Source organism: Abramis brama (assembly GCF_963993115.1).
Source record: "Abramis brama genome assembly, chromosome: 10".
Taxonomy (NCBI): Eukaryota; Metazoa; Chordata; class Actinopteri; order Cypriniformes; family Leuciscidae; genus Abramis; species Abramis brama.
Genome location: NC_139972.1, coordinates 16107403 through 16121433, shown reverse-complemented (window position 1 = coordinate 16121433; position 14031 = coordinate 16107403). Strand labels below are relative to the sequence as shown.

General features: G+C 36.0%; 1 protein-coding gene across 10 annotated transcripts in view; it reads left to right on the top strand.

Annotated features, from left to right (window-relative positions):
- The window catches only part of ncam1b (neural cell adhesion molecule 1b), a 97966-nt gene that overhangs the window by 79381 nt on the left and 4554 nt on the right, over window positions 1–14031 (top strand). For all 10 annotated transcript variants that reach the window (XM_084126265.1, XM_084126264.1, XM_084126259.1 and 7 more), the window contains 4 exons: window positions 4159–4283; window positions 4394–4574; window positions 12191–12386; window positions 12630–12746. In XM_084126265.1, coding sequence (XP_083982391.1) covers window positions 4159–4283; window positions 4394–4574; window positions 12191–12386; window positions 12630–12746 — 619 coding nt within the window. The remainder of the gene's footprint in view (window positions 1–4158; window positions 4284–4393; window positions 4575–12190; window positions 12387–12629; window positions 12747–14031) is intronic.

Below are 14031 nucleotides of genomic sequence, written 5' to 3'. Positions count from 1 at the left end.
ATCCTCTCATGTACAGGATTATCCCTCACTCACATCAGGATCACTGCATTCATCCCTAACCAGCCATTATAACTCACTCCTGTCACATTTCTAGAATTAAATCCCCTCAGACAGGTCATGAAAATTCATCCATTCCCAATTTTTAACGGAGACTGTTACCCTTGAGCAACCACTGCGCTCTGACTGCACAAATTATCTTCCGTGGTGAATATGGAGTAAAAAAAAAAAAAAAAAATTAAAAAAAAAGTTGATGCCGTGTCCTGCCAACCATGGAAATGACATCAAAAGCTCTGGAGCTGAAAAACATTTCCCCAGGGTGATCGCTGGGTACGACAATCTCAGTCTTTTATGTTCAGTCTAAACATTTTGACAAGCAGCGAGTTTACAGACTCTATACACTGACATCCTTTCATCTTGTGCTGCTTTGGATATGCTGCTACCACTGTACAATTATTTCCAAATTAGGAAATCCCTAAAAATGCTACAGTAGACGCTGCAAGTGGTTGATTTCAATGGTTTATTTATTCTCCAGTTTCAAGCATGTTTCAGTAACTTTCGCAGTACCACATTTCCTTTCAACATACCTTTGAACCTTTTACAGGGCTCCTCCCCTCCTCTCCAAACTATGTCCTTTGATGTTCTGGATGTTTTTACCTGCATGTAAATTTCACGGTGACTCTGTATATATAGACAACTCTTGTAACTTTATTTTCATTGCACAGTTGCTTACTTAGCATACACACCTTGATTATTTATATAGGTTTTATGATGTTTCCATGATTGGAGTATGTTGGGTTGCATTTTGCTTGTCTTTTTATGAGTAAAAGAGGCAAATTTATTTAACAGTTGCACCACTTTGCATTTTATTCACCAACCATATGCAATCCAGTTTAACCAGGTGATACACTGAAGTAGTGCCATGCATATTTAAATTAAATTAATCTAGGGAAAAATAAATATACTAAAATGTATTTGAAGTGCATTTATTTTATGCTAAGTATACTACAAATACTTTTAAATACTGTATTTATGTACTTAAAATAAATACCCTGCAATTGTACTTTTGGTATACTAAACTGATATACTTAAAGTCTGCTAAATTGGAACAACTAATTTTATACTACATGCACTTTAGTTATCCAGAAGTAGTTCTGAGGTCCAACTAAAGATATACTTAATTATATTTGATTGTGCTAAAGTGCAACTATTGCAAGTATACTTTAGGTACACCTTAAATATCTTGCATTTAAGGATCATACTATCCTTACTAATAGTGATATTAAAATACATTGTTTTAATATTGTGCATTGCAAAAATGTGCATTGTGCAATAAAGAAGTACTCCAAATAAAGATTAATTGTAATATTTATATCAGTAAGTCTCAAGCAATATGTCAGTAAAATATTTTAATGGATTTTTAGTAATCTTAGTATGAAATAAATGTATTTTAATTACATTTTGGTATAGGTTCACTAGGGATAGTTCACCTATAAATGAATATTCTGTCATTAATTATGTCACGTAATTCTGTCACCCTCATAAGAATATTCTTTTTTGGAACACAAATATAGATATTTTTGAGCAGTTAATTCATTTGCTCCAAGTTAAGACATGGTTGCAATGTTGATTGGATTTAATTTAGGCTTTTATTCACATATAAACATTAACACGCATACATAAGAGCACACCAACCAACCATCTTTGAATTGCAGTTCCTGTCATTCCAATTCAACTTCCTGTGAGTGTCGCCAGTTCAAATGCCAACATTTTTCAAATGTGAATTTTGCCCAATTCTGCAACCTAGCACTCAGAACCAGCCTGCAAACTGGGTCATTTTAGGGCGTGTTTGCTCATTACCCAATTTACATAATACCTTCCCCGAATCAGGTGCTAAAACAACACAGGCAGCATGTGCAAATAAACGGCTCAATTAATTCTTGGTGAATTCCCCCAAGAATATCATTAAAAGTGAATTTGCAAACGTGTAAAACTTTTATTTTTAGTCTCATTTAATTTACTACTGTTTGCTCCCTTGTGTATATGATTATTTCATTAACTGTATCCTGTAGGGACAGATAGCTAAGGAGGATGGAATTAATCATGCAGTGCTGCGCTTTCATTATTAAAGAGATGAGTGTTTATTGATGACCCTTTAAACTGTCAGTGGAGTAGAATATCTGCTTGTTAACTGAGCTGATAGTTTGGGATTGTGACTACTCACACCAGTTTGTGGTGCTTCTACCATTTTATGTGCACTTTTATAGCCTCATAACACATTAAGATTAATTACTGCATTTTTATTGCATCTCGTTTAGTTTTTTGCGGTTATGATGGCGGTTTGTAGCAGATCCAAAGACAATTAGATGTGTAGTGTACCTCTCTGAAAATATGTATCCTCCTCCATTGGAGAAGTAAAGCAACTGATTGATGACATTGATTATTTCACTACAGCATAGACAAAATTAAGTGTTGATCGTTTAAATCAGGGTGACCGGTGACTGAGTAGGCCTAACAAAATGAAAGAAAAAAGACCTGAAAAGAAAGGTTGTGTGAATGAAAGTGTCTTCCTCGTACAGGCTAATAGCTAATTACTCCCTTAATGAGAGTAAAATGCCTTCATTTTTCAATCCACCATGAACACGCGTAGCTTCTGCCTGCAATGTTGTTACGTGTCACTCTGCGGCGTCAAACTAATGTAGTGAATCAAACGAGCATTCGCTGGTCATTAAAATGAAATGGATCATGATGGCCCGTGAAGGAGAGGCCTCAGTGAACAGCACCATTGAAATATTCCCAATTCACAGTGCACTCATACTGTACACATGAATGGCTCTATAGGGATGTTCACAGTTCACCGTGACCTCCAAATATCAGCCTACTCATCTAAGGAGGCCCAGCCAAGCACCATGTGTCATATTATTCTATTACTTGCCTAAATGGAATCGTTGGTGTGTAGGAGGCTAAGATTTATGAGAGTTAGAAAATTGCCACCTTTTAATACCTGTAATTAGTGGTCGACTGGCTTTTCATTGGCCAGAATTGATGTCTACGGACCTGGGTGGCCAAATGCTGATGTATGCATAATACAGTTTAAAGCTGCGGCATGTCAATTTTTCGATGTTGGCCTCATATGTCAACTTCTGACTCAAACATCAATGGCATGAGTTTGCAGTTGCACTGCAACCATTTTGATGATTAATCCGTTGATAGTTTAATTAATTAGATTTTATTTTCAGCAATTATTGATAATATTGCATTATTAATGTTATTATGAGTTGTATTGTGGATCGACTGTCTGAGTTTTTGAACTATAACTTATGGAGGACTCTTTAAGATACATAATTATTTTTTTTTTATGTTGTTCCTGGCAGGGAAATTACACATTGCTGCTTCATTAACAGCAAAAGAGATGTACACAGAAATTATTCAAATGAAACTATAGGAAGATGTTAAATAATTTTTTTAAACAATTGTCAAGACAGATTGAGTTCATTTTTAACACTGCTGTTGACATTTAACGTGATTGACATTGTTATTGGTCAGTGCTGGTAATCTCAAAATAGCCAAATACCGCACATGCATCAGCCTGTCACTACACATAATACCATGGATTAATGCTGATTTTGCTTTCTTGTTTAGAACTTTCCTCCTTTTCCACATCTTCTTATTAAAGGAATAGTTCATGCAAAAATGAAAATTCTGTCTTATGTCGTTTAGTCATCCTCATGTCGTTCCAAACCCATTAGACTTTCACTAATATCATTGTATTGAAACCTGAAAGATTTCTGTCCCTCCATTTAAAGTCCATTCCACCAAAACTTTGACGCTTTAATAAGTTCATAAAGACATTGTAAAATCAATCCATATATTCCTAGTGTTCTGAAAGACCCAATCCCTTTATATTACGAACAGATTTAGGATTTTATTCACGTATAAACATTGATCAACGCTCATACATAGAGCACATCAAATATGGTAAACAGAAGCTTGCTTGATACACAGATGATTTGGGGGGTGATTTTGGTCTTGAATATTTTGGTCTCATTGGTTGGAACGACATGAGGATGAGTAAATTAAGTATTTAAATTTTTAGGTGAACTATCCCTTTAAGTTATGGCGCTTTTTTCTCACGTCATTGTAACTGGTTTGTTGTTGTAGGAGAACCCAGTCCTCCTATACTCGAGGGAACTCTGCACTTCAAAGGCAATGCTCTCAAAGTAAAATGGATCAAACAAGACGATGGAGGGTCGCCAATCACCCATTATTTGGTCAGATACAAAGCTGTGAGTGTTCAAAATAAATAAATAAATAAATAGATTATATGTAATATTTTCCTTCTTTTTTTTGTTTTTGCAACTTTGTGATCATTTCATGGCTTCTTTTTGGTACACAGAGGGAAGACCCCGACTGGAAGCCTGAGATCCGTCTTCCCAACGTGAGCGAGTACATAATGCTGACCGGTCTGGAATGGGACACTGAGTATGATGTGTTTGTGGTGGCAGAGAACCAGCAGGGCAAGTCCAAGCCAGGCACCCTGACCTTCAAAACCTCACCTGAGCCTGCAGCTACCACAGGTAACCACCATCCCTCCCTCAGTCTCTCCTTCCATCCCTCCTTCTCTGTGTTCACCCTCGCCGCCAATATCAAGCACACTGATTTTAACAGATGACTCAGAGCTGTAATGACACCAAACATGCGAATGCAGTCTGTGCCTTCACATACACTGCATGATAAACAGTGAGTCATGCTACACGGCAGATCACGAAGCACACGGACAAAACATTTGGCTTGTTCTTATGGGATTCTTGATGCCATGTTTGTATAACATAAGATAGTGTGAGATGCTGATAGCATTCTTCGAGCTGGCCATTTGTGCTGTTTTAGGTTTAGCCATATGCATAAAGTGGGGAGACAGAGGGGCAATTTTGATCACAAACAAGTGTGATGACACTTATTCAGTAAACGCTCACTAGAGAATTCTGTTTCTGCCTGACAAAAAGTGTAATTTGTTTTACTTTGTGAATTTTGCTGTTATATTTACTATTTTTAAAAATACATAATACTTGATAACATTTTATGTCAGTGTTCCACATTAGACATTCTACTAACTATAAGTAACTGTTTACAACTACATGTCAACTTATTCTACTTACCCAAACCTTCAACCCTAACCTAACTGTCTACTAAGACTTTAATTAGAGTTAGCTGACATGTTGTGCGTGTGCGCATATATATATATATATATATATATATATATATATATATATATATGTGTGTGTGTGTATATATGTATCAAATCAATTAATCATTAATTGCATCTAACAAAAGTTTGTATTTATATAATGTTTGTAGTGTATGTATGTGTGTGTGTATATATATATATATATATATATATATATATATATATATATATATATATATATATACAAACATATACAAACAAACATATGTATATGTATACACACAAACTTTTATGTTAGCGATTAATCGCTTTGACAGCACCTAAGTATTATGTGTGTATACGTGTGTGTGTAGATAGATTCGATTATTATACATAGTTTATGATGAATATTTGATCGATTATACATTTTAACTTATTTTTTATTATTATTAAATAATGGACATTCAAAAAAATCACAAAGAAAAACAATCACTTTTTTTTCTAATATGGGCCAGTAACGGATATTGTACCTGTATGTTCCCTCTTTAATCTAATTATTTTGCATTTTGAATGTTTAAATAAATCAGCATTGATTATTGAAAAATAAAAACGTTTAATCTTAAATTTAACTTGCATGGTCACTTTGCAAAACAAATTTTGTTTCACTAACCAAGTTACCGAATCAACAGACCCCTTGCATTCACATGCAGGTACACTCTGAGTCTCTGTCAGTTTAATGTTATTGCCTTGGCCTCCATCCACCTGTGACCAGGCTAACCCTCAGCATTAGCAGCAGGGCAGCAGTTCCTGATGGAGAATCACTTCCTGTTTACGAATCCTGCGTAGTGTGCAGGGCAGCAGTTTAGACGAGAGGGTTGCGCTCTGGTCAAGCGTGCCAGGGCCACAGCTGGGCTTCACTGCTTCACTTGTAATGTAACAAGCATCTGGTGCTTCTTAATGCAGAGAGACTTTGTCTGTCCCTCGTTGTCTCTCTCCCTCATTAACACTCTGAGACGGCCCTCTGGACGTAGGAGGGCTGAATCGCGGCTCTCTTTGGCATACTAGGCTGTGAATGGCCCACATCCAAAGGCTGTTTGTCTTACTCACACCTCCGAGTACAGAAGCGCACTCCTTGCTGCATACTAATGAGACCACATCACCTCCTGACTAGAACTTTACTAAAGTTGCTGGCACTAACATGTTTCAAGTGTTTTATTTTTTACTGTGATCACTCCCGTTAAAGCCGAGAACAGCTTGGATGTTGGCGTAATAGAAGTCTTGCAGTGTTGCAGTGATTTAATGTAGTGGTTAGCCACTATAATTCATATATATATATATATATATATTTATTTATTTATTTTGAGGAACATTTAAGCACATACTTGCTTGAAATAACAATTTCAGCAACTTGTGTGCAAGGTTTCTGTTTATTTAATCATATTTGGCATTTCATAACTTCTTAACTGAATATTTTATAAGAACTCATACATTATTCTGCTGTTTGTTAATGAACTGTGTACATCTTGGAGCTACAATGCTAGTATAGGCATATTTCACAACTGCTCCAAATTACAATGGAGATTTGTTTAATGTGGGCCCAATTTACACGTCTTTCAAAACAAATCTGTTCCCTGCTTATGGAAAACTTGTGGGAAATAATTGATTGCAATACAGACTTTTTGTTCCTGTCTGCCATACAAATATTTTTTGCGTGACGTTTTTGGCCACAGTGGGTCTTTTTCAGCCCAGACATCATCAAATCGCATCATTTTACTTATGTAACAGTTATTAATGAATATATAATGTGTAATTGTTCAACGAGTCTTTACACTCTGCAGCTAAATTCGGTTGTTGTCACCTTTTAGTGCTTAATCCTGTTCTGTACAGTTCAGTACTTTACGGGAGTGACAACCACATTCTACAACCGAATTAACAGCACGCAGCGTGTACGGAACCGAACTGAACAACTAGTTGTTAATGATGCACAACGAGACACAGTACTGACATCTTCATTAACTGCTTGCTGAGTCTGTAGAGCGCTGTTTGTTTAATGCAGCGCCTCGCAGTCTTCAAGGATTTTTTCAGACCATTTTTGAGGTTAAAAAGTTAGTGTACAGTGTACACTACAGTGAGGTAAATGTATTCTCTAATTAGCTTAAAATATAATGAATAGCTTGCTTCTAACTGTGTGGGCTGTGTGGTAGGGACCGCATTATAAAGTGAAGTGCTAATTCTGTGTGTTTTGCATAATCTTCAGTAACATCTTCCTGTTATTATCCTCGTTACGGTTTAATAAACAACTCCTACTGTCCCATCATAACCATTTGCTGGGCTATTGCATGCCTTTTTTTTGTTAACTGGGTCATTCCTCAGGACATGGTGCCATTTATGCAAGAACATTTCAGGAACGTTTTGTATTTATTTCTTTATTTAATTTCATTTTTAATGCTATTTTATTTTAATGTGTTTTGTATTGATCATAATTTCCTTTCAGTTACTTCTGAATTACTTTTGAGAATCATATTTCCCCACCTCAGGCCCAAAGTACTAAGGCTGTAACTGCCATAGACAGTGAATGCAAGGTTGCCATAAATGCAAGGTTATGGAGGATCTGTTTTTTTGGGTAGTTTTAAATGCAATTTATCAATAACCTAGAGGGCAGAGCTTTGTCAGTTGCAAAAACAGTGAAGAAATCATGAAACACAAGGCCATAGAAGTCATAAAATAAGTTGTTGGAGACAGAATAATAATAATGTACCACCATAGTATAGATAGTAGAGATTAAAATATATTCTAAATGTTTTGGGGTTATAATCACTGAAAATAAATTGGCTTAATTCTTTTTGTGTTAAATTAAAAAAAAAAAAATCATACAGGTTTTCCGTGGCATTAATTGATGATAGTATAATTTTATAATTATGCTTTTTTGGATATTATCTTTCATTGAATGTGTTATATAACCATTTGTTAATGTAAAAGGACTGCAAAGTTTCAGAGATCAAAATGCACTATAAGGGCCTGTTCACATATCGCGTCTTTTGCGCGCGCAAGTTCGTTATTTCAAATGTAGACGCGCGGTATGCGCGCTCATAATGGAAGCTTTTTTTCCAAGCGCGTCCGCGCCGCATCGAGATAAAAACATCTCAACTTTTCAGAATGCCGCAAGCGCACCGCAGGTCACGTGACAAGAACCAAGCTTAGCAACGACAGACGCCTCCGGAGCGCAACCACCCGAGCGCTTTGGAAAAAGGAAAAAAAGTTCTTATTGTCTCCCAAAAGATAGAAGCGATTCTGAACTGCCTGAAATGAGTCGTCAGTTATATATAAGCTTAATGGCAGCTTAATGGTCTTCATTAGATAAGTTTCCATCCAAAGTTGCGAATTTAATGCACAAAATTGGAATATCGCATAAAACATTTGCGAATAAAGAGAGTCGAAGAGAACAAAATCGTTCGCTGTTTTCTGCTCTGCGAAAGCAATCCACTTTGCATGCACTTTCGAAGGATGAGGACTTGGGACCGTATTTAAAACCGACGCCATCTTAACTTACAGTTCGTATCACTGTGTATACAAGTGCTGAGTAAGTGTCTGGAGCTGAAATTCAGATAGGAAATCTGCAACACACAATGTAAGGGGTAAAAGACTGCGCCATCTGACCAATCAGAGCAGAGCAGGCTCTCAGAAAGGAGGGGTTTAGAGAGACCGGATCCTTGATCAAGCCGTTTCAGACACTGAGAAGAGAGGTCATGCTGCAGTGTATATTATGAGCAAACTTTGACCTTGGATTTATGTAGGAAACCTCCAAAACAAAATTAGGAACCTTAAAAAATAGCTTAATATAGGGGCACTTGCATCTCTACGGCAGTAAGTTATGAATACACATGTACTGAGAATGACCCAACTATTGTCACACATTCCCTTTCACCCTCAGCTTATGCCTTCATTCATTTTCCTTTTTATCCCCACCTTACTTTTTTCATTTTGAAACTTTGTTTCTGTGTTTGACTTATTTTTCTGCCTCTTGTTTTTCTCTTTCTCTCTCTTTCTTCCCATTTCCCTTTTACCTTGTTTCTCTGTTGTCTTGTCGTTGTTCCTGGGCTTGGATATGGACGGACCATCACATGCACTCATAACGCAAACGTCCTGGTGCCAATATCTTCCTCCTTCCCTTTGTTGTTGTTGTTGTTGTTATTGTGTTAATGCTTGTTCTGCCTGTGATCTTGTGTCCGTCTTTGTGTTTTGTAGTCACTCTGAGTGGTTCTTCAGTCTCCTGCACTCTAGTGTCTCTCCTGCTCTCTCCGTTATTGCTGCTTTTGCTTTGATAGAGTTGAGGAAATGTCTTCTCCTCATGTTGAGGATCCTCTGCATGATTTGTTTCTGTATCTCTCTAATGTGCTGGGAACACTGAGCCTCATAGACAAAGTAACTCTGAAAAATACAAAATATATATTCAGTTTTAGATGACCAAATGCTTAAAATGACTGTGCTTTTTAGTTTTTGTCAATAAAAGTTTTTTTTTTTTTTTTTTAATCTATCACATACAGTCTATAGACACTGTATTTTGCTTAAGTAAAGCTACAATGTGTCATTTCAGTGGCACCAGAAGGAATTGACTAGACACTTAGCCTTGCCATAAAACAGTGCTTATTAATCATACCTTTTTGGTTTTTCTAAATGCAAGGTTATGGAGGATCTGTTTTTTGGGGGTAGTTTTAAATGCAATTTATCAATAACCTAGAGGGCAGAGCTTTGTCAGTTGCAAAAACAGTGAAGAAATCATGAAACTGAAGGCCATAGAAGTCATAAAATAAGTTTTTAGAGACAGAATAATAATAATGTATGGCCTCTGTGGGCCTCTCTTGTTCTATATGTTTGGAAACAACAATTACTTTTGCAATTCCATGTAGTGCTTCTTATGATGCAGAAATGACACATTTCACCTTAAATAATGAGAGAAACACTAAATTAAAAGCAGAGAGAAACTGTCTTGTCTGTCTGATGTTCAGTAGACTTCTTTTGCTCTGCGGAAGTTTTAACTAAAACTGTACCAGTCCTTTGGGAACAAACTTTGTAACACGACTTTCAGATGTTATTTTATTACTTCAAAGACTTTTTGAGGCTTCTACATGAATTACTTAGTGTAATATTTTGAAAAAAAAATAGCAATGGGTCTTATTCACTAAGCATGCATGCGTACAAATTTGTGCGTGAAATCTGCTGCATACTAATGTTTTCACGAACAGATGATGATTCACCAAAAACGTTTGTACTCAAATTTATGCTTAATATACGGAAAAATATATAGGAACAACTGAAACCACACGTACGCAGAAAGCACTTACTCTGTGCAGCCTTATAATCATGTTAAAAAGTTATATTTCATCTTATCACGACTATTTATATTATATTATAAATTCATAAATAATTCAATTTCATTTCATTCACACAATTATTAGTGAATGAGACCCAATGTATTTTAGTCATCACTGGGGCTATTGTTCACATGTGGCATTTATTAAATTCATTTTTTTTATATAATGTTGTAGTGTCTTTTTTGATATCTTTAAAAGTTTGGGGTTGGTGAGATTTAAGTTTTTGAAACATTAACATTAAAGTCTCTTATTTTCACCAAGACTGCATTTGTTTGATTAAAAATAGAGTAAAAACGGTAATATCTGGAAAATGATTGCAATTTAAAAGAACTGTTTTCTGTTTGAATATATTTTAAAATGTTAAATGTAATTTATTCCTGTGATGTTAAAGCTGAATTTTCAGCATCATCATTCCAGTCTTCAGTGTCACATGATCCTTCAGATATCTAATATGCTGATTTAGTGCTCAAGAACCATTTCTAATTATTATCAATGTTGAAAACAGCTGTGCTGCTTAATATTTTTGTAGAAACTGAGATTTGTTTTTATTTTATTTTTATTTTTTCAGGATTGTTTGATGAATAGAAAGTTCAGCATTTATTTGAAATAGAAGTTTTTTGTAACATTAGAAATGTCTTTACTGTCACTTTTGATCAATTTCATGTCCATGCTGAATAAAAGTGTTACTGGTTTTAAAAGTTTTTAACAATAGTGTATTTGTTTGAAATGATACACTAAGATTTTAATGTCATAAAAAGTGTTTGTTGTGCCAGTTGTCATCTTATCATCATCTTAACTGTCTCTGGTGTTAATTGGTAAGTATTTTTTTTTTTACTACTGGTGGTCAAACGAAAGCATAATTTTGAAAGATTATGCAAAGATTATCTCATTTACTCACGCTCATGTTGTTCCAAATCTGAGTGACTTGCTTTCTTCTGTGGAACACAAAAGGTTTTAACATGCTTGTCACTCTTTTCCCTACAATTAAAGTGAATGGGGATTGAAGCTTAAAATAAAATAAAAATTAAAAACATTATAGTAGTACATACTGTGTGACAAGTCTTCTAAAGTCATATGGTAGCTTTGTGCGAGTTACGTTAATACATTGAAATGTAAGTCATTCACTGATAATCTTCCCCTCTAGTGAGCTGTTAACTCAGGAAACCTTGGCAAATCAAGTCTGATTTGTGAAAGAATCACTCAGTTTTCATGGTCGGACTCATTCACATGAGTTATTGTTTTGTTATTTTGGAGCTCAACAGCCTCAGTCCCCATTCACTTTCATTATACTAAAGAGCAGCCAGGACATTCTCCAAAAACTCTCCTTTGGTGTTCTGCAAAAGAAAGTCAAAAAGTTTGAAACGACCTGAGTGTGAGTAAATGAATTCAGAATTATTGGGTGAACTGTCCCTTTAAGTCCAAACATGTGTATTATATTCAGTGAGTGCACAATTTCAACTGAAGGGGGAGTTGTTAGCTTTGCCTTGTTGGCTTCACCAATTGTCTTTGCTTTGCTGAATCCTGATAGTCTTGTGGTCTGAATATAACTCTTGCTTGCTTGACTGTTACATTCCATGCATTTTGTGCATCTCCAGTTTGGGTTGATGATCCCTCCTGCTCTGTCTGTGTCTCTGTATTTCTCCTCTTTCTCCTTAAGACTCCATTGAAGATGGAACGGGCATGAACACTGGAGTAATTGTTGGTATTCTTATATTGGTGTGTGTGCTGCTGTTGCTGATCGTGGACGCCACCTGCTGCTTCCTCAACAAGTGTGGCATCCTCATGTGCATCTGCGGTAAACCCGGGCAAGGCACCAAGGGCAAGGACATAGAGACGGGCAAAGCTGCCTTTGTGTGAGTATCCACAATACTATATTTAATCCACTCGAACAAGCTCATGCCACTCATCGAGAGCAGTCAAGGGCCCTGCATTGTAAAGCATATGGATGTTGAGCATGAATTATTTTCAGTCACAGAAGCTTCTATTATCAAACCAGCATGAAAGAGCTCCTCTTATGCCATGACTATAGTGACCTCATCAAACTCTACTCATTGCTGTATAATGAGCAGATGTGTGTGCTTTCTCTCTGCATGCAGTCAAGATGTGTCTAAAGAACCCATTGTGGAAGTGAGGATAGAGGAAGAGGCCACAGCCAATCACGACGCAGAAGGACATCCTGAGCCCAATGAGACCACCCCACTGACCGAACCGGAGTAAGCTCAATGTTATGTGATTGTACTGTGGCTGTGCTTAACCACTTTGAAGTGATGCTATTGATCGGCATTATCACAGAACATCTTCAATGCCTTTAAAGCAGTGTTTCTTACACCCTGAGTATACCCATTCCAAACCACCTCACTTTGTTAGTTCTCACACTTAAAGACAACATGAAACCACATTTGTAGTGCATTTTTAAAGCTGCAGTGTCTAATTCCTGTGCCATTATTAGTTCTTTAAACAAGCAAAAGGTGTCCTGGTCTGGTGGTTTCAACGGTTTTTATTAGACTACCTTTCAAAAGTATTGGGTCAGTGAGAGATTTTTTTGTTTTTTACTCAGCAAGGATGCATTAAAAATTGTTCAAATGATGAATGCTGCTCTTTTGAACAGGGTTTCCACAAAAATATTAGATTGCAGAACTGTTTTCAACATTAAAAATAAGATATTTTTTCTTGAGCAGCATATTAGAATGATTTCTGAAGGATCATGTGACATTGAAGACTGGAGTAATGATGCTGAAAATTCAGCTTTGCCATCACAGGAATATATTTTTGCTCAAATATATAATAAAATTGAAAACAGTTATTTTAAATTGTAATAATATTTCACAATATTACTGTTTAGCCTTGCTGAGCATAAGAGACTTCTTTCTCTACCCCAACTTTTGAATTGTAGTATACATGATTTAAAATATTCTGAACTATTATTTCTTTGTGTAAAGCATTTTAATAATTGTAAAACATTATACACTGCAGCTTTAACATCCGTAATCTGATGTATTTTTTAGCTAAATGAAATAATCGGTGGAAAATGATCTGAAATGGGACTGGTAATGTCTATCAAACTTTCATTGGGTCATGAAAAGTGGCTCCAGACATGAACAGCTTTTGTACTTGTGGAGACCCGAATCCGAGTCTGATCTGGGGTCATATACGTCCTGTTCCCTCTCTCTTTCAATGCATTTTCCTGTCACCTCTCCACTTTTCTGTTAAATAAAGGCAAAAAAACTTTTTTTTTGTTGTATCAGCAGAAAAAAAGCCATTTTGAATGTGCAGAAAGACCTATATATTAATGGAAAAACTTTTAAAAAAGTTCTGTACTTATGTGCACGGGCAAGTAAATAGAATCAATTTTGTTTTCATGTTGTTTTTGACATCATCCTGGATTTTCCTACACTCTTTTCCCCATATTTCATATTTTAAATCAAGTACTCCCTCTAGTGACCACTGATGGTATCACCTCTCTTGCAATACATGCAATACTGTATTTCAAATCAGTAT